The sequence below is a fragment of the Dermacentor silvarum genome, chromosome 10, assembly GCF_013339745.2.
Source record: "Dermacentor silvarum isolate Dsil-2018 chromosome 10, BIME_Dsil_1.4, whole genome shotgun sequence".
Classification (NCBI taxonomy): domain Eukaryota; kingdom Metazoa; phylum Arthropoda; class Arachnida; order Ixodida; family Ixodidae; genus Dermacentor; species Dermacentor silvarum.
The window spans coordinates 23478505-23500941 of record NC_051163.1 but is presented as its reverse complement, the minus strand read 5'-3'; the positions used below and the strand labels follow the sequence as shown (position 1 = coordinate 23500941).

The 22437-nt window shown below is 46.5% G+C and overlaps 1 protein-coding gene across 4 annotated transcripts in view; it reads left to right on the top strand.

The window, feature by feature from the left end:
• LOC119466444 (monoglyceride lipase-like) overlaps positions 1–22437 on the top strand; it is a 69219-nt gene that overhangs the window by 37529 nt on the left and 9253 nt on the right. For 3 of the 4 annotated variants that reach the window (XM_049656813.1, XM_049656812.1, XM_037726955.2), the window contains 3 exons: positions 8566–8678; positions 14310–14446; positions 21697–21807. In XM_049656813.1, coding sequence (XP_049512770.1) covers positions 8566–8678; positions 14310–14446; positions 21697–21807 — 361 coding nt within the window. Of the gene's footprint in view, positions 1–8565; positions 8679–14309; positions 14447–21538; positions 21650–21696; positions 21808–22437 lie in introns of all 4 variants that reach the window. The other variant, XM_037726956.2, reaches the window with a different exon arrangement.

Here is a 22437-nt window from a genome sequence, read left to right as displayed (position 1 = left end):
CTTCGTGCATAGCGTTCACCGCAAGCGTTTCCCAGTAATCATTATCTTTACATAAGCTGCAGTTGCCGGGAAGCGTGAGAAGCAGTCAAGGACCCTTTAATGTTATCGCGTTCTACTCTTAAAGGCGAAACTTAAGCTCCTCCAAAGTTTTTTTTTGTATTCGCGGTCATAAGCCAAGCATCGACCCCAACACCTAAAATTGAAATAGCTTCACTGGTTCTCTCTACTGTATGAAATATTTGGCACTAGAATGAAAGCGAGCAGGCGCCTTTGGCTTCCCGATTCTGAGCGGACAACGCCTCACGCTGATGGACACGCGGCGCCATTAGGCTATAGTGTATTCATGCGATCGCGTTCGTGATTGGCTGATGCGCCAGCCACATGTCCGCTATTCACGAAGCCAGAGTATACGAATTACAATTAGAGATAGAAGCGCGAGGGCAAAGGGGGGGGGGGGGGGAGGGAATGCTGGAAGGTCAACTACGCGCACGTCGAGGTTTCAGGGCAGTGACGGCGGGAGCGGACGATGCACACATCCTCGGCGACATTTGTTGCCAACATGTCATGTACTTGCTTGGCGCTCTTTGGACAGACCTGGCCCCTGCGTGATCAAATTCCACTAATCATCATCAACATGTCATAAATAACAACAAACAAATCAGTTGGTCAACCCATGCATGTGATGAATTTGCTGACTAGGGCTACTGGGCTATCGCTAAAAGCCAATAAAGAATTTTATCAAGTAAGTTGGCAACCTGCATTTGGCATGATCATTCCGATGATGTTGCCTCTGATAATAACCTGAATACGTATCGCCACAAGCTGAGGTACATATTTTTTTTTTTGCAATAGCGCTGTAACATGTCTCGTCGTTTGTTTTCGCTTTGTTTATTTTCGCGCTGTGTTCCGTTTTGTTCTCCACTTACAGTCAAACGCTCTTTTACTGCTTATTTCGCAAACGTATTCTGTTGTGTTGCGTTTTTTTTTTTGTTCACTACTGTTGGGACCGTTTTTTGTACTTTGCAATTTACTTTGGTGCGTTGAGTTTTCTTGTTTACTTGCTTTGTAACCCTGTTCCTTACGAGATTGCTTGTTCTTTCATTGCAATAACTAAACCCCCCTTACTTAATGCCTCATACAACGAAAAGACGCAACACACAAAGGAAAAGACAGGTGAAAGGAAAGAGCCCAACAACACGTTTTAAGATATATTTCTTCTATAGCGGGCCCTACCTTCGGTTCAATTCTTCCTAATCCTGAACCTTGCTTAAAAAATGCTCTTTCATTTCGCCCGTCTTTTCCTTGGTGTGTTACGTCTTTTCGTCGTATGAGGCAGTACTAACTTGCCCAACAAGTTTTTTTACTTAATGCCTTTGGGCCTGTAAGGTATTTATAAAATAATAATTTCTGAACAGCCTTCGCAGCCACTCTAAGCATCAGTCGTGAGCAGTAGCGCGGCTCCTGCAAGAACACGTCGCTTGCGCCTCGGCTTCACGATTTGCTCGTATGGCCCCGTCTTCAAGGGTCGGTTGAGCTACACCGACAGGGACGGCCGCATTTCCCGGCGTTATGCAGCCTCTGCTGCTTCCGTCAGACGTGAAACGTGTTCTTTCTGCGTGTAACAAGCAGAAAGGACAAACCAGGAAAAAGTTGTACCTGCGTGTATACGCGCAATCAATTTCTCCATCGCGACATGTCGTGCCGTGCGTTGCAAATCGCTGTATCGTGGACTGCGCGCTTTTCTTTCCGCCTGTCACCGGCGGCACACTCTACACCGTTATTAGTGCGGTGCAGTGTGAGGGAAGCCGGCTTTGCACTTTCTCGGCAGTACTTACTCCTCGCATTATACGGCTGGTGTTAACCCTTTCAGACGCCAATGAATTCCGTTGACTGAAAGCTAAACTTTCACCGCATTTCTCGCATATTCAGAATCATTAAAAAAGGCATACAGCCGCAGAAAAACATTAAGCATTTTGAATTCTTTAGTGAGTTTTGTCGAGTTGGCAGAACATGGACTCCATGCGAAAACTCACTACAGCAACGTTACATATCAGAACATCAACTATATCGTGTCTAGCAGGCTTTAAAAGCACCTATCCAGGCACTTCAAAATTATGCCTCATGCAACACACTGCGAAAAACACTGAAAGGGTTATACCCACCACATACAAAGACGTAGTCGCAGCGAACAAGTATACATACAACCGTCTACCTTCCCACTCGTTTCACTTGCAACACCATTCCAATCAGCACAGTTTAAAGATGTATGCCACACATTATAAGTACTATTACTTTGAAGAATGCTATTGCTGTTGACGAACTTTCTTGGCGTGCACAATTGTATACACAGTGTCTTAAATGGTTAAAATAATTATTCAAATTCTAAGGTTTTGCGTGCCGAAACCACGATATAAGTAAGAGGCACGCCGTATTGGAGGACTCTGGATTAATTTTGACCACCTGGGGTTCTTTAACGTGCACCCAATGCATGGTATACACAGGTGTTCGGTTAGTATGGTGCTAAACGCTACACTGCTTAGCAATACCGTGCTGCCCTCTGTGACCACTTAGTGGCTGTGGTGTGTTTTGCTGCCCAGTACGAGGTAGTCGGTTTGATTCCGCGCTTTATACTGTGGCGGGGGAAATGAAGAAAAAAAAAATACGCGTGCATTGAGCAATGGGTGCACGTCATAAAGAATCCCAGGTTGTCAGGATTAATCCGGAGCCGACCTACAGCTTTTCTAATAGCCCCGTGTGTTGTTCTGGGACGTCAAGCTCTACCTGCGGACCAGCTAGCCAGCCAGTCAACCAACCGACCTCTCAAGTTATCAATCTACCAAGGAGTCTACAATTCAATATATTTTTTCATTCTACCAATCAAGCTACCGATAAAAAAAGTTGGACATCCACTGAATCAATAGAGCATCCACTGAATCAATAGATCATCCGCTTAATCAATAGATCATCCGCTTAATCAATAGATCATCCGGTTAATCAATCGGACATCTGGTTAATCAATCGGACATCCGCTGAATCAATAATCAGACATCCTCTGAATCAATCGAACAATCAATAATCCACCGAATTAAACGCCGACACAAACAATAAAAGATTAATAAAAATAAACAAAAGAGTCAGTCGGTCGACGAGGTAGCTCTGTAGCACGTACAGTTTCCTTGTTGCGTACTCGGTAGGCCGCCTCTGAAAGAGTTGGAGCGAAGAATCGCGTGTCTGCCTTCAGGACTGTCGAAAGCGTCGCGTGCCCGTGTAAGCGGGCGTCCGCATTTTTGCCTCATAAATGCGTCCCGGGCAGCCGTTGGCGAGAGTAATGCGCAAAACACGCTTGGGCGTTACGCGCAAGTTGCACCCGTTGGGAGGTGGAGCGCTGTTTTTCGTTTGCCAGCTACCTCGATTCCCGAGAAAAGGTGTTCGCATGACGAAAGTGGTCAGGTACGTGCGGTCGATGGCAAAAAACAAAAAAGGAAAAAAAAAATTGTCCCGTTCCTTGCTTTTTTTCCTTCAACTGTTGCTTCACTGGAGAGCTCGATGCCACCATGACAGTGTCCTCTATCATTGCTACCATGGCGTGCACTTTAAACTTCGTCGCGACGAAGCTGCCTGGTTAAGGTTGAGTGAGGATTATTAGCTACCCGCCGTGGTTGCTCAGTGGCTATGGTGTTGGGCTGCTAAGCACGAGTTCGCGGGATCGAATCCTCGGCCGCGGCCGCCGCATTTCGATGGGGCCGAAATGCGAAAACACCCGTGTCTCCTGTGCATAGGGGGCACGTTAAAGATAACCTGGTGGTCGAAATGAACCCGGAGTCCTCCACTACGGCGTGCCTCATAATCAGATCGTGGTTTTGGCATGTAAGACCCCATAATTTAATTGAAGCTTTAATAGCGAAACATGGCGTCAGCAGAAATGTGTTAGTGCTTTTTTTTTTTCCTACAAAAACCTGTCCCGTCGGCTGCACTGATAATACACATGAGACCTCTTTCGGTCAGATTGTGTGCTTGAAAAAGTGGGGGCAATAAGTAAGCTTTAGACATCCTACAGAAACCATGACAACAAACAGAGTAGACGAGAGAATCTTTGTGCGCTTATTATGTTCGCGTGTGTATCGTGTTTTTCTGAGATATTTATTTTAATTTTTGTTGCGTAATGATTCTGGTTTTCGGGTATTGCCGGCTCTGACGTAGCCCACCTTCTCATGCTTCTACATCTTCAAAAAAAAAAAAAAAGAAGAAAAAGAAAACGAAAGAAAGCAACCATCATGACGGTTGCACAGTTAACTATTAGTGAGCTGTAAGTGAACAAGTGGAAAATCAAGGAGCATTTGCGTGTGAAGGGCTTGGTCCTGAGTTATCACCATAGACAGGTTTTGTGACAAGATCAGTGTGTGTACCCATGCCGTGGGTACACACGCACACGCACACGCACACACGCACGCACACACGCACGCACACACACACGCACACACCTCTTCTGAACGAAGGAATTCTCTGAAACTTCACGTCTGCCATCTTTTAATTTGATGTACTTACCTGGTAGCTTATTCACAAAACACAAAAAGAAATAACAACGCGGAGACAGAGGCCATTCATGCAGGACTGAGTCAGTGTTGCTGAATCTCGTGACCTCCGTAGAGAGAGGATCAAGTTACCGCGGTGAGAAGACGAGCTCTGACTATGTTGGTTAAACTTGCAAGAAAAGAAAAAAAAAACATAGGAAAGGCATTGGTCTTTTCATTTCATGCTTGCCTAGCCATAAACCACATGTTGTGGTTTATGGATATCAATTTATACAGCTAACTGATAGTCGCGGTATCCAATCCCGGCAGTGACAGTCGAAATTCGATGGAGGTGAAATGCAAAAACGCCACTATCCCAAGCATAGGGGCACGGTAAAGATACCCTGGTTGTCAAAGGTAATCCCGAGTCTCCCACTATGACCCGTCTGATAATGAATCGTTGTTTTGGCACGTAAAACTACAGAATTCATTAATTCATGCAGCTAACAATCGCCATTCTAACCAAACCAGAAAACTTAAATAATAAAAAAAGGACACTGCTCGCACAATTAGGTTAGTCCACGTCTTGAAAATTCGGTTATGTTTGGATTTGGTCTGCCCTAACTGGTCGGTTGGTGCCGACTGCTATTGGGACCACGTAACTCGTGTAATCTCTAGTGCAAGTGAGAAGGTAAAAGAAAAAATGGAAACGCAAGAACTACTTTCCTTTTCCTTGTCGCGATGGGGGTGCAGCGGCGAGCTTGACGCTACGAGGTGTTTATGCTTAATCTTACGCAACATGATTTCTTCCCTTTGCGATGATGTTCATTGGTGAAAGCCGAGCGAGGCTGTGAAAACCATGCCGGCAACACCATAAAAAAAGCAGTAAGACATACGCTGCACTTTCACATGAAGTTCAAGGATGTGGCCACGGCAGCGTCAGCATCCATTACCGTCATAGGACGCATTTCGCTTTAGCGTGCATGTTTTTGCGTGTATTTTTTGTTGTTGCGTGTATTAGAACATTCGCAGCCGCGCAAACAGTCGGGCATGCAGATGCACCTGTTTCTGCTCCCTCTCTTGCCGCACATTGCAAACGGCTGCCTCGCGAAGTGCTGTCGCTTATAGGTTGCTTTCTAGGTGTCCTAGAAAGCAACCATGGTTGCTTGTTGCATGGTTGCTTTCCATGCGTCCATGCTAACACAGAAATTCTACGCCGAGGCTTTCTTTTTTTCTTTCGCGAATCGCCAGTGAGCTAAATACCTAGAAATAGGTTCCGTGGTTCTTTTGCATTCTTTTGTATATTATTTAATTGCTGGTATTTTGTATTTTATTGTGCCTGTTATTGCACTAATCTCAAAACAGTTTCCATTGTTGCTCTTTGTACTATATCTGTAATTTTGAAATTGCTCACCTGCCTGGTCCTAAGGGTCTGCACAATGTAATAACACAGCAATGTCATACGAAGTAAGGTGAGCGGCTTTGGTAGCAACAACACGCAGAACTGTTGTCGACGCCATCGGCGTTTTGCCCGCGTTAGCTCAAAATGCGTGCGGCGTTGGTGACTGTTGCTGGAGCCTCTGATATAAATAGGCACTTGGTGCCGCAGCTAAACGTCGCCTCCCTTCCCTCCCCCTCCCCCACGGCCTCTCGCGCGTCCGAAGAAGGCGCGTTTGCTCTACATATATGGTGATTGTAAAGGAGAAAAGAGACGCCTACTTCTGCAGCCCTTAAGCGAGCACGGCGCAGAACGCGCGTTTGTTCTCCGCCGTGCGTTCACTCCCCGTGAAAGACGCGCCCCTCGCGCCCTTTCACTCGCACATACAGCGTTCGGCGCGCGGCGACGATTTCATCTCCAAATGACGTCATACGGAACCTCACGGCGACGGCGACGGCGACGCCGACGGCAGAAATCTGCTTTTGAGTGTCCATATAATTGCTATCGCAATAATAAATAAATAAATCGAACCAGATTAGACAGAAAGCTGGGTGGGGGGGCATACTTTACTGTAGGCTGGAGATGCTTGCCTGGCCACATGACTTTTAGCCCACTACTCCAGATGACATGGTGATGCACGAGATGATCAATCCATGCATGCACAGTACAGATGCACAAGTAACGTGCGCATTCATACAGGGTAACAAGCATCTAGAGTGTTTGGTTGAGGTTTGTGTCCCAGAAGAAGACTAGCGGAGCCTTAGCTGCGCGCAAAGCAGAAGCAGCACTGTTCCGGCATGGCTAAGTGGCTAAGTTGCAGCTCCTTCGAGCTGAAACGTGTTAACCAGGCCCACGTATACGGTTTGCCACCGTGCATTGAGAAAAAGGGATGATAGAGTGAGAGCAGTCCCTACATTATATACATTGTGCCACATTTTGTCCGCTCTATGTGCACTCTGTGCCACTGTGAAAAGTGGCACCTAATGTGCGTTCCAACATCGATTCTTGCAAACATGGCACTCAGAAGTTCAGAACTTCACCCACTACTCTTTTTTTTTCTTTTTGTGCAGTTGTCATACTGAGAATCGCGCTCTTGGAAAGTTTATCTTGGAGCAAGAGTAAGAATAACTGGAGGCTGTAAAAGCAAATCGGGTGTTCACGTTTATACTGGTGTCATCATTATCATCAGCCAATTTTTATGTCAACTGCATGACTGCATCTCCCAGCGATTTCCAATTACCCCTGTCTTGCGCCATCTGATTCCAACTTGAGCCTGCAAATTTCCTAATTTCGTCACCCCACCCTATTTTCTGCCGTGCTCGACTGCGCTTCCTTTCCCTTGACGCCTATTCGGCATCTCTAATGGTCGACCGCATCGTCTAACTATTTGTTTACTTCGGTCATTAGTTTTCCCGATGTTGACAACACCATGAAAGGAAACGTCCTGACGTCATCAGCATTTTATTAGAGCGTCAGTTTTCGAGAGGGAAGGTTCCAATCTCGATACTGTGTAAGGGTGGCAATGTGTTAGGAGTGTGTTAAGGGTCTCTTCCGCAATTTAAATTTTCAGAGCACGAGGTCGAGGATTCGATACCCGGTCGTCGCGGCCTCATTTCGATGGGGACGCAATGAAAAAAAAAAAAAAAAAACGGTTTTGTACTTACGTACAGGTGCACGTTAAAGAAACGCCAGGTGGTCAAGATTATTCCGGCGGCCTCCACTACGGCGTCCTTCATAACACACCGAGCAGTTTCAGGACGTCGACCCCGAGAAGCCCAGCACATCGTTTTTGATGCGCTGACTTTGACACTGCAAAATTTACATTTCAGAGCGGGAAACATAACGCAAAGTCTATGATAATGTTCCTGAAATGTTGGAGCGAAGAGTCAGTATTAGATAGCAGTTTTAGGTGGTTTCGTTCTGTCTTTTTTAACAGCGTAGCTGTTTAAGCTGGTCGTTATTCCGTTAGTCGTCCACAAAAAATGTGGGCCGATCCTGGCGGTAGTGCAGAAAGGGTCCAAGCACAATGGCACATACCCCTGTGAACTAGCGAAGCTGAGCCTGGCTAAGTATAGCTAAGCATGGTTGGGACTACTTAAGCTTAGTACGTCATCGATAGCCAATCGATAGCAAATCAATAACTAATTGATAATCGACAAATATTCAATAAATTTCGGGAAGTGCTGGGGATGACTTGGTAGTGCTTAGCCTAACCCAAATACGTTGCCAATACCTTGCGATAGCCAATCAATAGCTAAGCGCTAATCGATCAATACGCAATAAATTTCCTAAAATGCTGGGGATGACTTGGCAGTGCTTAGCCTAGCCCAAAACCCAGGACTACCTAGGGTCTCATCAGCTCCGCTGTCTCTTTAGCATTGCACCTCCTGTGCAAGCTATGCTATTTTTTTTTTGGGGGGGGGGGGGGGGGTGGTGGTACGATTGCACTCTCCACGACCCGAAACAAACATCAAGTTCTAACTTTCATTGATGTGGAACAGTGTTTGGGCTTTGTGTGGGTTAACCCCACCGATTTAATCTTATTTCATCGTTCACATCACGTGATTGCCGATTGTAGGTCCTCACCTGTCCTCTTTCCGTATGCCACCGTTGCAGGGCGCTGGTGTTCCTGGCCCACGGCTACGCCGAACACTGCCACGTCCCCTGCTACGACTCATTGGCCAGGAAGCTCGTCGAGCTGGGATGCTACGTGTTCGCTCACGATCACGGTACGTTCATTCCTGTCGCCGCCTACCTAAAGCAGTAGTCATCACTGGTATACACAATTTTCACAGGACATCCAGGTCCATTTTCAGTGTACACTGAGTACAGGGACACTGTCAGAGCCGGTACTCTGTGTCTCTGTCTGTGTCTCTGTCTGTGTCTCTGTCTGTGTCTCTGTCTGTGTCTCTGTCTGTGTCTCTGTCTGTGTCTCTGTCTGTGTGCCTGTCTGTGTGCCTGTCTGTGTCTCTGTCTGTGTCTTTGTCGGTGCCTTTGTGTCCGTGTCGGTCTGTGTGTCTGCATCTGTATGTGTCTGTCCATCTGTCTATAAATAAATATTCATAGGCAACCACGTGACAAATATTTAAAGGTTGATCAATACCTTCGAGGCTCAATGCCCGTGTCGCTCGATTATCTCCGAAGGACCCATGTTCACGGTCTTTTGCAAGAAATGCCCCCAGTATTCAGTGACGTGTACCCCACACACAGGAACTCCGTGGAAAATGGAGCGCTCACCCTAAAATTGTTACTAAAACGACATCCTGATGAACTTGTGAGATGCAAGCCGTAAAACACCGCCCCCCCCCCCCCCCCCCCTCCACGAAAAATGAACGCCACGAAGAAAAAGTGAACCGTGGCCTCGGGAATGCGTCCCCGAGTGTAAGCTATATCGGGTTAGCCTCGTTCACATCTCTCCTGCAGCTCTTAGGCGGTGCATTCGCACAGTGTAACGTATCCATTACGGGCCGCAGTGCAGTTCTAGTCATATTATCAGCTCAGCGCGGTAGAATTGGTAGTGCCGTCTGACCTAAACTAGGTAAGGCATTAACGGTTCTGCTTTAATCTGGTCGCATACGTACTCTGCGCCCTACCTAACCGTGACTTCGCTAATGGACGCTCATGCAAATGTCCCGAGCCACGACAGCCGGCGCAGATTTCCTTGTGGCGCTGACTTGGATTCAATGCAGCGGCGCCAGACGACACGAATACGTTTACACGCACCGCTGAGCGGATGAACGGCAGCGCTGAGAGAACACGTGCTGGAGCCTCGTCCGACGTTTCTCGCGGAAACTATAACCTAGCGGTGCAGTTCTGGCTCCCATGCCCTGCAATCCCGCATCCTGTGCGCCGGACGGGTTAACCCTTCTGGCTAAGACAGCATTCGAGAGGAGGGGTCGTGTTTAGTGAGCAAAATGTGTACATCTTTGACACCACCGCTGAGCGGAAGAGCCAATTCTTGCTATTGGAGGACTTTTTCCGAGCCCGGCCGTTTTTAAGAGAGAGAGAGAGAGAGAAGAGAGGAAAGGCAGGTAGGTTAACCAGATGCGAGTTTCCGGTTTGCTACCCTGCACTGGGGTGGGCGAAATATAGGCTGTAAAGAGCTGTGAAACCGGGGCACCTTTAAACAATGGCAACTGGAGATAGATAGGAGAGGCCTTCGTCCCGCACTGGACATAAGATAGCGTGATGATGGTGAAGATGATGATGATGATGATGATCATATTCGATGCCGTGGAAGTGCGGGAGTCTCCTCGAGGCTACCGTGTGAGAGACGGGCCCAGCACTAAATTGGAATCGATGGACATATTAGTTGTGGAATCACCGAAATCTTTTTTTTTTCTCGGAACGCGCAGAACGCCGAAAGAAATCAGTGTATACAGTCAAGGAAAATGCACTGCTAATATATATCATCGCTTCCCGCAACCCGCAGTTCAATTTTTTTTTTCCATATCTGTGGAACATCCTGCAGTTGAAGGTACATATCTTGACATCGCAACACAGGCGAGGATCGGGCGTACACGCAAAATTTGTCGACATGGATGAACACGATACGCTGAAGTGCGTGCTCTACGCAGGACAGTTGCAACGACACATGTTCCTTATCTCTCCCCCCCTCCCTCAGATTTTTCTTTTCTTTTTGGCCGCATAGCCCACTTTACATGCACTCGTAATAGTTTATGGCGTTACGCCGAGGGCGTGGCAATTTACACACGACGGGGCTCTGCGGCACGTTCTTCACGTCGGTAATTTGCATGCCGCGCGATACCTCGACACGTGCCGACGCTGGCGGCGGCAATCAAGTTGCCCACAGCGCCGCGTGGGGAGGAAGCAACCGTGTCGAGTTTCCCGTTGCCGGCGTCTGGAATTGTGCCAGGGGATCCCCACGTGGCTCGCTTTGTTCACAACGGTGCAAGGTTCCGCGGTGGTGTAGGCTTTCCACCACGTGACGCTGTTTACCCGTAGCGTTTTACGATCTCCGCTGCACTCGCCGATGGAAGCGCACGAGAGGGTTGTGGTAGCCGTCGCTCTGTCGAACCCGTGTCGGCTCGGGTGATCGTGCCGGAGTGAGACGCCGCAATTTATGTCTCCTCTGTTCATCTCGACCGGCGGATGCTATTTCTCGCATTTTTTTATAAGTGCGAAATCATTGTATGTCCCACGAGGCAGAAAAGCCGGCGTTGTCCGCGACGAGTGGTACCAAAAAGTCAATGTGGCGTGGTGAGCGTATTGTGTGACGTCAGTAGTAAGACAGAACATAGTAAATCTTACAATAACGTTAATTAGTAGTAATTATTGGTAAATAATGTGAATTAAAGTAATTTTAGGTGAATTGGAGTGAGGTAAAGTGAATTAAAGTTAGAACAAGTTGTAGTAAGGTGACTTAAGGCGGAGTAAAGTGAATTAAGGTCGATTTAAGGGGATTAAAGTTGGTAAAAATTAGAGCAAGACGGATTAAGGTGGAATGAGGTTGGTACAAATTAGAGCAAGGTGGATTAAGGTGAATTAAGGTAGAGTTGTGGAGGACGCGTGACAATGTATGACGTCACGTACCATGGACGTAACCATAATTAGAGAAGCAATAATGCTTTCACATTCAAATCACGTAAGGATACTTAAGTGACTGTTAATTTTTTACGCCTGCAGCCGTACTTTCATCCAGAGGCGTTGAGGAAATATTTATGCAGTGGGTGTGCACTGGTGTGTAGTGAGCGCATTAAAAGTAGAAGTGTGACTCTCCGCTATATCGCATTACTTCATTGAGAACTTCCATGCGAAGTCATGCGAAAGATGTGAAGTATACAAAAAAAGAAAAAAGAGGAAATTCAGTTTGATTGTACCACGTGCTCGTGCCCAGGTATTTCCGTGAAGACGGCGGCCGGTGGTTCATGCGCTCCAATCAGACGTCATACAAAACACTGGAGTGGCGGCCGGCGTGCAAAACTGCGTAGTGCGCCCGTTCGTTTTCGTTTATTTTCGACAGCCTTCGTTTGCCTTACGGATCTCGTCTTTCCAAATTTGGATCCATCCTGTATGCGCACTCTGTATCAACTAGTCAAATTATCTTACTGCTACTGCAGCTTGTATGGCGAGGCATAAATTAAATAGAAATGAAACGTGCATTCGAAAAAAAAGTATTCTTGTGTAACGTTTTGGGGCATATAAGGTCACTCGTTACGAAATAAACGGTAAGGCAGGCAAGGCTAAACAAGGTCGCGTCCGGTTATCTACCCTAAACGTGGGGACACGCACACCCACTAGTCAATGTTCACTCGGGTGTAGTCGCAAGCGCTTGCACAACCCAGTTGCTTTCAAGAAGAGCGTTAGCGCTTTTGTGCTCTTAGTTCTTCGGCAGAAGTCCCATGATCTTTGCTTCCGAGAATGACCTGAGCGGCTGATACTATGGCACAGTCCATCCTCGATACTTATCGACACGCGTTGAATGTAGATGAAAAACTAGGGCAGTGGTTCATTTACTTTACCATGGCGTAGTGACTTCCATGCTGTGTTATTGTTGTTGGTAAACATGAAAAAAAAGAGAGATAACAACCCACTGAGCCTAGATTGCTGTTCATGATTTAAAGCTGGTGTGGTTCGCGAAAACGCATCATCATCATCCTCATCATCTGACTCTTTATGTCTTCTGCAGGACAAATGCCTCACCCAACCATCCCCAATAACCCTTCTCTTGCGCTATATAGCGACTCCGTCCTAAGCCTGCGAATTTCCTGGTTTCGCCCATACAAGCCATACAGTTAAATATGTATGGCTATTATGGGCGACAAGCCATACAGTTAAAAGACATACGGTTGAAACTGTACTGCTTGTAGTATAAAGCGCACTGCTCAATATCACCGATGCCGGTGGTTCTTTACAGTGTGATTGCTAAGCTTACGGAGAACAATTGACAAAATATTAATTTCGAGAGTAACTAACATGCCAACCTCGCACTCTTGTAAAGTTATTATACAATCACTGACGTGTTCGTGTTAATGATAACACCGGCGCTCACCTTTAGCATGCATAGCTTGTCGCTGAAAATGAAGCGCGAGAAAAAGCTTATCAGTGCATATTGCATTGTCTTCGCAGAAAATGCGTTTGATCGATAGCGCCAGCTTTGTCTTCTCGACGTTGGGCGCGCGACTCCTCTGGTTTTGCGTCAAGCCCTAGCTATACGGCAGAAGTAGGTTGCGCTTTATTTAGAAATGATTGGGGTCCGAGACGAACGCGCACATGCAGATTACCAAATATGGGCGGACGAAGATGTTGCAATGCGCGGTGTCTTTCTCGGTCGATGACGTAAGCTATGAAAGGTATAAGTGCCACGTGTCTGAGCCCCTTGCAGAACCGAGACCATGAGAAGTTCCGTGTAATGGAAGGCATTTGATGAATTTGAGAGGCAAATTTGACATTCAGCGCCCAGAACAGCATCGACATGGGTGTTGTCTTTTCTACCGTCAAATGGTATTCGGCATCGCACGCTCTTAGATAAAGAGCCATATACGCCTTAGATAAGGCGTATGTTTAAACCTTTTCAGGCTTCCACACGATGCAAAATGTTGTGTGTTGCAAGTAAACACATCGTGTAGTTTAAAAAACGAAATACAAGTGAAATTAGGGCAGTCATGAGAAGACAGTAAATTACGGCATTTCTTACATCGCTCTACCAATGAATAAGAGCCCCGCAAAATACGAGCAGGGATGTCGACTTTGAAGAAAAGGCCAGAAAAAACTAAGAACAGCGTATAGGTGACACGGAGGATTAGAAGGAAACGACACACAACCGTTAATAAAGTGGCATGAGCACGGCGCACAACTTAGCTGATGCTTTTTTTTTCCCTTTTATTTTTAATCTGACGTTTCTTGAGCGATTTGACATCGACAGTTCTGTGAAATCCTATAGGACAGAGGAAAGCTACAGCGCACTTCAGTTAACGGCGGATATATTAGTGCACACGCACTTAATGAATATTTACAGCTTCTCTGCATGATATATCGGCCAAGTGTGGGGCTGTTCGAGTGCAGCTTCGAATCTGCAAATTAACTTCCTTATTCGTGACGGCACTTGCCAAGCATAAACGATGCCCCAGTAGAAACCTCTTGTGCTTAGATTTCGCAACGCTCCTAGTTTGCCCCAGGGTATAATTAACACACGTCCGTCTCAGCAATTCATGTGCTTCTGTAAGAGCCGCCATACCTTGGAGACAATACTAAGATGGTTCTCATGACACCGCCCAGATGTTATATATTCGGGGCGTTTACCAGGAAGCACTTCTCATTATGCAATGCTCATTAGGAATTCTCGACGCGCGACAGTGATGACCTTCGATAAGCCCGATTCTGTCCTATATGCTTCGCAGTTGGCCATGGCAAAAGCGAAGGTCCGCGAGCCATCGTCAAATCGGCTGACATCTACGTCGACGACATCTTGACGCACGTCGACTTGGTCAAACAGAAGTTCCCGGGCACACCAGTCTTCCTGTTCGGACATTCCATGGTTGGTAAATTACGCAATTTGTTTCACTCATCTTAAAGTATATATATAAAAAAATGTACTTCAATGGCTAATTGCTTGCGAAAGTTGATTTTCGCACCGGTATTGTTTTGTGCACTTTCCAATAGTGTTTATGTCACCGCAGTTGGCCGTAGCCTTTGTAAAGTCTCTGTCATGTGAAACTTGCACTCACTTCAACGCAGGTTAGTTTCCTTTTTTTTTTTACAGGCCACATAGCATGGTTCTATAATCGTGAACACGGACCTAGTTCCTCATCTGCATATAGTTACTACGGCTTTGCTTTAAATCATCACTATTTTCATGAGCAACTGCCTGTAATGTGTGCGGCTGCGAAGTAGTACATCGACCATTTATCGGGGTATTGTGAGACTTGTACTGGTTATAGAAACATAGTAATCAATTACAATCACTTCATATGCAAATGTATTTGATTACGGTGGCTAACTACTGGGCAACGGCAGTAATTGAACAATTACTAAAATGTAATCGATTGCTCTTGCGTTCCGTTTTTTTCCCCCTCCCGGTCTTTCACACTGCACAAACACAGCAAGTAGAACTAGCTCGCTTAGCTCTTTCAGTGCGCGTCCTCTGCAGTCCACATGATCTTCACAATCAGTAGCTCGCTCGACGTACGCTTGATTGTAAGGGTGGTGTCGTAACGTACGAACACCTAACGCGCAAAACTGTGGTGACTCATTAGAGAGTTTTAGAATTGGGGACCCAAAACGCTGGGTCACTCCCCAAGCCGCGTTGGGTAGGCGGCTTTTAGCTTAGAGGAGCAGCAGAGTGTGAGAATTGGGTCAAACGCAGACAGCATTGGGTCAAGCGCTCGGGACACCGCAGTCGGGAAACGAAAAGGTGCTTGAAACCAAAAAAAAGGAAAAGTTTTTTATTACTTGAGAAAACGACCGAAAAACATTTTTGAACAAGAAAACGGGCAACCAATAAAATGTACTAAACGTAATCACTGTGATAGTACTACGAATTAGGTATGCTGTTTTAAGACCCAAGACGGCTTGGGGTGGCCGCGGTAATTCTCGATTTTTGGGTCTCTCGTCAACGCGAACGCAAGAACCCAAGATTGGCTTGAGTTCTGCGCATGCGCACTTGCTTCCCGCAGTTTTCCTGGGTCCACAAGCCTCTTGGGTCCCCGATTCTAAAATTATCTAATACCGTGATGCTCGCATCTAGCTCCTCTGTGAATTGCAGCGCGACATTGTGGCTGGCATTCGGAAATGTCGCTCTCTCGATAGGACCGATGAAGACCCGAAACAATCGTCCGTAAGTGGTTCCCTGGTATCTAGGTCCGAAGCGGCCATTGCTGTCGAGCCATATATGGCAGCGTCGGTTCAAATCGACGGTCCGCGTCTGATGGAGCGTTCAGATGACGAGACAAACACGGGGTGCCCGGATTTACGTGTCTAAACCTGCGCATGCGCGAGGCTGCTGCGTGGAACGACCTCTGGCGTTCCGTAGAAGAACCGACATTTGAGCGAGTTGGTACTGGTTGAACATCTTGAAGGGGCAGCGCAAGACGACTAAGACAAAAAGCAAATGTCTATATAGCATTAGGTTGCAGGTATTTTGCTGTTTACTTTTGCATCGACGGGAGAGCACGTGTGTATATGTGGTAGTACTTAAGTATGTGTGTTCCTTCTGATAAAGCTAGTTGCGTGTTCAGCGCTGTCCCGTGTCTTTTCCTGCTTTCTGTATTAGTCGTTCTGCGCTGCCACTTCAAGAATTTCTGGCGTTCTATTGCAGTTCTCAGCAAATTCAAGTGCTCGAAGTTACGATGTCATCTGTTACAACCTGTCCCGTCACTAAGGCAACTGGTTACCTGTAATTGGTCGCTGAAAAAAAAAAAGGTAATTGAATCACGATGAGCTTTACCGAGTAAAAAAAATGTAATCAATCAGTTGCAAAACTACCAAACTATAATTGATAGCAAGTAGTCACCCGCAATTCGTTACGCACAAATCTGGCTTCTGTCCACGATTTGATTTACAAGGACACTCGCCGACGCATTGCAATGACTGGACCATCAAGCCGCTGGCCGTGCGGGTGATACTCGAACACCGTACCTTTCGCTCGTCGCTCCACAAGGCAGTGAAGACACTTTTATGCTTTTTGAAGGCGGTTGGCTTGCGCGAACGTGTTTGATTGCATTCGTGTTTTGCAACGTTGTGCGAACGGGTTTGAACGCATGCAGTTCACCGCTTCGCTCCTCACTCGTATCAGCTTTACATTTCCCATTTTCCTTCCCCCAACGTAGGGTAGCCAGCCAGATGCTTTTTCTGGTTAACATCTCTGCCTTCTCTCTTACCTGATTCTCTTCCCCCTAAGCAGCTGCCATTTAATACTGAGTCATCAGTCATGGTACATATATTTGCTGAATGATCATAATCATGCACGCAATCGGTACTGCCCCTGTATTCAGCACAGAAAATGTAACATGCACATTCCAGCAAAAAAAAAAAAAATGTAAGAATTAGAGGCTGGACTAAAGGGCTATTGCCAGAGCAAGTTCTATAACTTTTGAAATATGACAACCGGCATTGACTTCTGTTACAGTCGAGAAGTTGAACGAACTGTCGGTGACCAGTTCTGAGCTGCCCAAGTTCTGACGTGTTAATGAAATTGACGAAGAGGGGTGCATTTAAACGAACTGGACCCAATAGTATAACCTTGTTTACATTGCCAGGAATACTGTCTTCATGATGTCCACAAATGTTTCATCAATGTGCTCAAATTATGTGCAGTGACAGGTTCGGTGAATTCACTAAGTGACGCAGCTTCACCGCAGTGAAGAAGCAACCTCCCGTATCGCAGTTTTCCGGGTCTGGAGTGACTGAAAAACGGAACAATCTTAAGAACCGTAGGCTGCTGGGTCATTCGGTTGATGATTCCTTAGCGCGCTGTAATCTTGAACACAAGAACGCGGTCGAACAATTAAATGTAATGAGCCTGTGCACGACATCTTCATCAATTTTAAAACGTTTGCAGTCTGAAATGCATGAATGCTAGCAGAGAATGAGACCCCGTTCCAAGTATCAGGCCCGACACGATTCCCAACCCCTGACTCGCCGAAAAAAAAAAAAAAGAAGAAACCGAGGAGACGCGCCCAAAAACACGCTCACACGCTTCGGCGCAGCTATTTATAACGTCGATTTGAGCGGGAATGACAGCTCATCTAGTCACCATTTCGTTTTCCACAGAAAAGGACGAACTCCACCGCAAACAGTTCACAAAAGATAAATTTCACGCCTATAGTAAGATCAGAAAAAAAGAATTTTCCCCGCCCATGATTGAATTGTCGTTTGCTGAGAAGATCCATGGCGCTTGGTGTAACGGTACAGTCGTTACGAGAACGCCTCATTGAACGCCACAAAGATTAAAGTTTGCAGAGCGCGATGAAAAAAAAAAAAAAATGAGCAGGTATATGATGACGAACGGAAGCCGCAATCAAAGAGCGGGATCAAATTGGGTCGCTGAAAATCTAAGGCGGAGGAAAAATAAAGAAAAGGTAACGAGAGAACCGGGGATAGAGTTATGTCGATCATAGCAGTTTTTGCGGAATTCGGGCAGTGGGGGGGGGGGGGGGGGGGGGGGGGATGGGTTCTGAAGGGGAGAGGCCGTGCGGTTGCAGCCTATAGAGCCGAGAGAGGAAGAAAAACGAGAATCGAATGTCGCAGAAAGCGTCGTCAGCGGAACGTGGGCTTTTCTTTCTTTTTTTTTTTCATCTAAAGTATTCTTGTTCAGTTGTCGTGTTGGATGAGGCGACGGACAAAAATATAAGTCCGGACCCATCTCGAATATAATAAAAGTGCTTCGAGAATTCCACGTTGGGGGACGCGTTCATTTTCTCGCTGACTGTGCTTAGCCCAGTCGCAGCAATATCATGATGCGGGATTTTTTGGGGGGTCTGGCTTTGAATAATAATATGATGAAAGAAAGCAATTACCAATTTATGCTGTTGAACTGTGCCGTCTCTGGAATGTTAATCGGCCACATAATAGCCTATCAGACAAGATTTAGAGAGCAATGCTATTTGTCCTGTCCTTTCATTTTTGCGATGAGTTGCTTTTCATACCTTTGTCCATCTTGTAGTATCACTCTCTCCATTCCCTCTGGACATCCCAGTCGTCAGCGCCGACCACTAAACTGTCCTGGTAAATTTTGTTATTGCGGAATCGGAGGAGTGTTCACTTACTTCCGATCCCAAACGAGTGCTGAGCGTATTATAGTTTGCGATTATTTCGAACATAGGTGTCCCAGGATAACGGTTCTGTTAAACATCAGTTCCTTTGATCAGTTCCATCACGTGTTCTAGCCGCAGTCTTTCAGTGCTTAAAGTCCTATTGTGACATTTTCAGTATCGCACGACGACTGCGTAGTTCTCGTCCTAGGTGTGAAATAACGTTTCTTCAATTGCCTCATTCTTTCCTTCTTTTCCTTACCAACCCAGTGTAGGGTAGCAAACCGGATGCTCGTCTGGTTGACCTCCCTGCCTGTCCTCTTCTTGCTTTCTCTCTCTCTCTCTTCAACAATTTCACATTCCAAGTATTTTAATTTTTTTAGGATAACAAGATACCTCCTAGATATTTGTGAAACGTGTATGAAAAGTTTATCGAATCATACATTCGAACACTGTTCTGTTACTTTGCCTCTTCATTACTTGATTATATATCTGCTGGCGTTCGTTTTTACATACTCGAAAGCGTAGCTGCGCTCTTTATTCTGTGCTAACCTGGATGCACTATTAACACTTTCGCACACGTATATTTGGAAATCATAAGACTACGCAGTATGCTGTTATACCCAGCTGTCATGCCTAAGCAGAAGTTCTGATAACACGCGCTGATCACAGCTCTTTGCAACGACATTTGAATCATAAGCCAAACGAGAAATTACCCATCAGATTCGTTTAGATAGTGGATGTTTCAAGTAAAACAAATAAACATCCTGACAAGGACCACTGGCCAAACAGCGTTTAGCACCGCGCAACCTAAGATGAACGAGCGACCTTAACCTATGTTCATATTGAAGCTGTCATTCCAGTGCACTTCATGGTTCAAATAGGATGACAACATCTTAGAAATATACAGGCCAGAGCGCCACAACAAAATGGCGACGCCAGAAAGGAACAGGCGTTCTGCCGAGGCTTTTGCTATCTTGTTCATCGTTCAGTTTACAGGAAAGAACAGTGACCATATTGCAGAGGGCGTTCGCGTTGTTTCCGCCGTTTTCCTTGCTCGGCGCGCTTTCGGTTTTCGCTTTTGCAACTTTGCCACGCAGGTCACATATCTCGACGAAGGTCGCTGGAGGCGTTTTTGGTGCGCTTCCACTCCAATCCGGTTTCAGGCGCCCGTCGTAGCAGATTTTTACGCGTCATTTTTCGTCTGCTTCGCGTCATTTTTCGTCTGCTTCGCGTCATTTTTCGTCTGCTTCGCGTAATTTTTCGTCTGCTTTGCGTCGTTTTTCGTCTGCTTCGCGTCGTCTGGAGGGCATGACACTTTTGGTCGGAACAACGCGCACCAACCACGTTCTGTGTACAAAAACTCCAGACGCGCTGGTGTCAACAAGCGAGAAAGGTTGCTTACTTTTCGAAACGGTCGACAGGTTGTAACCTCCCTCCGAAACTCCTTTCCTCACCTCGCCTCCCCCATCCTTCAGCCGCCTTTCCCGTTCCGCTGCCAACCCGAAGATGTTATTAAACTACGGGTGACAGATCGAAACTGTCGACTGCGCCCTCTTGCGCCGGATTTCGTCAGCTGTTCTTTTCCACGTCGACAGACGTGGCGTTGGGATATGATTTCTATCTTTGCTTTCTATCCCGGTTCTGATGGAAACTTTGGCGTGGGGTTCAATAATCGCGACTTTCAGCAGGTCGGCGCTTTCCTTTTTGTTCTAACTACGTTTAATTTTTTGTTTTCGCGATTCAGAACGTGGGCGCTAATCTTGCTTTTTTTTTGTGCGTGCTTACAACTCATTTCATGTTTACTCACCTGCTTTGCATATTCGAGTGTTTGAGCTCATGTTTGTGAAACATTTTGCCATAGCAATTCTTCGAACTCAACGTCGATGCATTGTTTGCCATCCGCGACGAGTTCCGGACATTCAGGCATTTTCCGATTCGAAGAACTCTTGAACGGCGAGCGAATATATATATATATATATATATATATATATATATATATATATATAGTGTGTGTGTTTGTGTGTGTGTTTTCGGATGCCCAGAGCACACCCGTCAGCTAAAGTGTATCCTTAAAGCTTGTTTGCCAAACAGCTTTTTTCCTCGCCGCCTGCCACAATCGATTTCATTTCCCCCCTGTAACGTTCGATCCTTATGCAACACCCATGAACTCCATGAACCACGTGAGGGGGGGGGGGGGGGGGGGGTGTTTCAGGATATAGGGAGAAATAGCAGGGGGTTACACTTTCTAGCAGTTAACCCTAGAAGCTTCTTCTTTTTTTTTTTTTTACTAACACCAGCAACAAAATTAAGCATGGGTAACGTTCAGGTTCACACGCGGGGGCCTTGCGCAAAAGCAAACAAAGCCATAAGCCTATTAACTCTTAATTCCCTATCAAAAACCCATATTCCCTGTAACCTCCCATATTTTCAATAACCCCACATTAAACGTACGAGATCCAACATAAAAACCCGTATGTTGCCGTTGCCTATTTCATTATCGTACATGCTAGTTGTGAGGCATACGGGTTTCTTTCGATAGATCGGTGGTCGGCATTTGTACAATTTATTCTGCATCACTACTTTACCCGACGGGTTTTCCTCATACTCTGAATTTCATTAACCTCCCCACTTTTCCCTTTCTTCCGTCTCTCTCTCTCTCTCTTAAATTTCATTGACAATTCTTGCCTTCCCAGAGTGCGAATGCTGATGTACCTGTAACATCTACAGTGTTTCTTTCTGTCTTTAATGCTCATCGGGCTACTTCCTCTTCCCCCGACTAATCACTGTCTCACTAACTCTCTGCATCACTACCTGCCCCTGCTACTAACGACGCCATCTCCCGGCGGCCCCTGGAACCGCACTCACACCGATTCAAGGGCGGCACACTGTGCGCCAGGAGCGCCCTGGAGCGTCCCGCCGAATTCGCCGGCATGGTGCTGAACGCGCCGGCCGTGTGGCTGGACCCCGTGCAGTGCAGCTGGACCAAGGTAACGACACCGCTTTTTGTTCAGACCCAATGTGCTTCTCTCCACAGGGAGGCTTGCTTGTCGCCCTGGCGGCCGAAAGGAGACCCAAGGATATCGCGGGCGTCATAATGATGGCACCGCTGTTAGCCATCGACAAGGAGCAGGGTACTTGGCTCAAGGTGCGTCGGCATGTAAATCTCTGGTGCCTGGTGGTGGTGGTGGTGGTTGCGGTGGTGGTGATGGTGGTCGTGGTGATCGCAGATAAATGGTCGTCACCCGAAAGCAGGATGAAATACAAAGTTTTTGACGGCAACGCGTCTGGCCGTGAAAATGCGTGTCGTCCAAGGACGCGGAGGTGAAGCACCTGGAATGCCGGGACACTTCTGTACATGCATGCTTGGAGCTTGCGTCATGTAGTAAAGCGTATACTTAAACGCGCTGCGTTTGTTTCACTGATTTTGTGGATGAGGCTCCCGCGTTGGAGTCGAAACATTGTTAAATGTAGTATACTCATTTGAACGGTGCTGCAATTCGCGTCTTTCGAGAACACACGAAAGCACGGTGACGATGTACTGGCATGTCACTCGATCATTGGTGTTTTGGTAAGCAGCTCTGAGCCGTAACTGAGGAGTAAAACGCGTTGTGAATGCAAAGACACCGATATACAAAGTCCTGAAGGCTAAGCTAAAATAACAGAAGCACTGAAACCTTAGTGAAATGGTATTGGTCCACTCCGGCCGGAACAGATAGAGACAGTGGCTGGCAGAATAAGATGCTACATTTCTGGTCGGAAATTACAAGCAGTACGC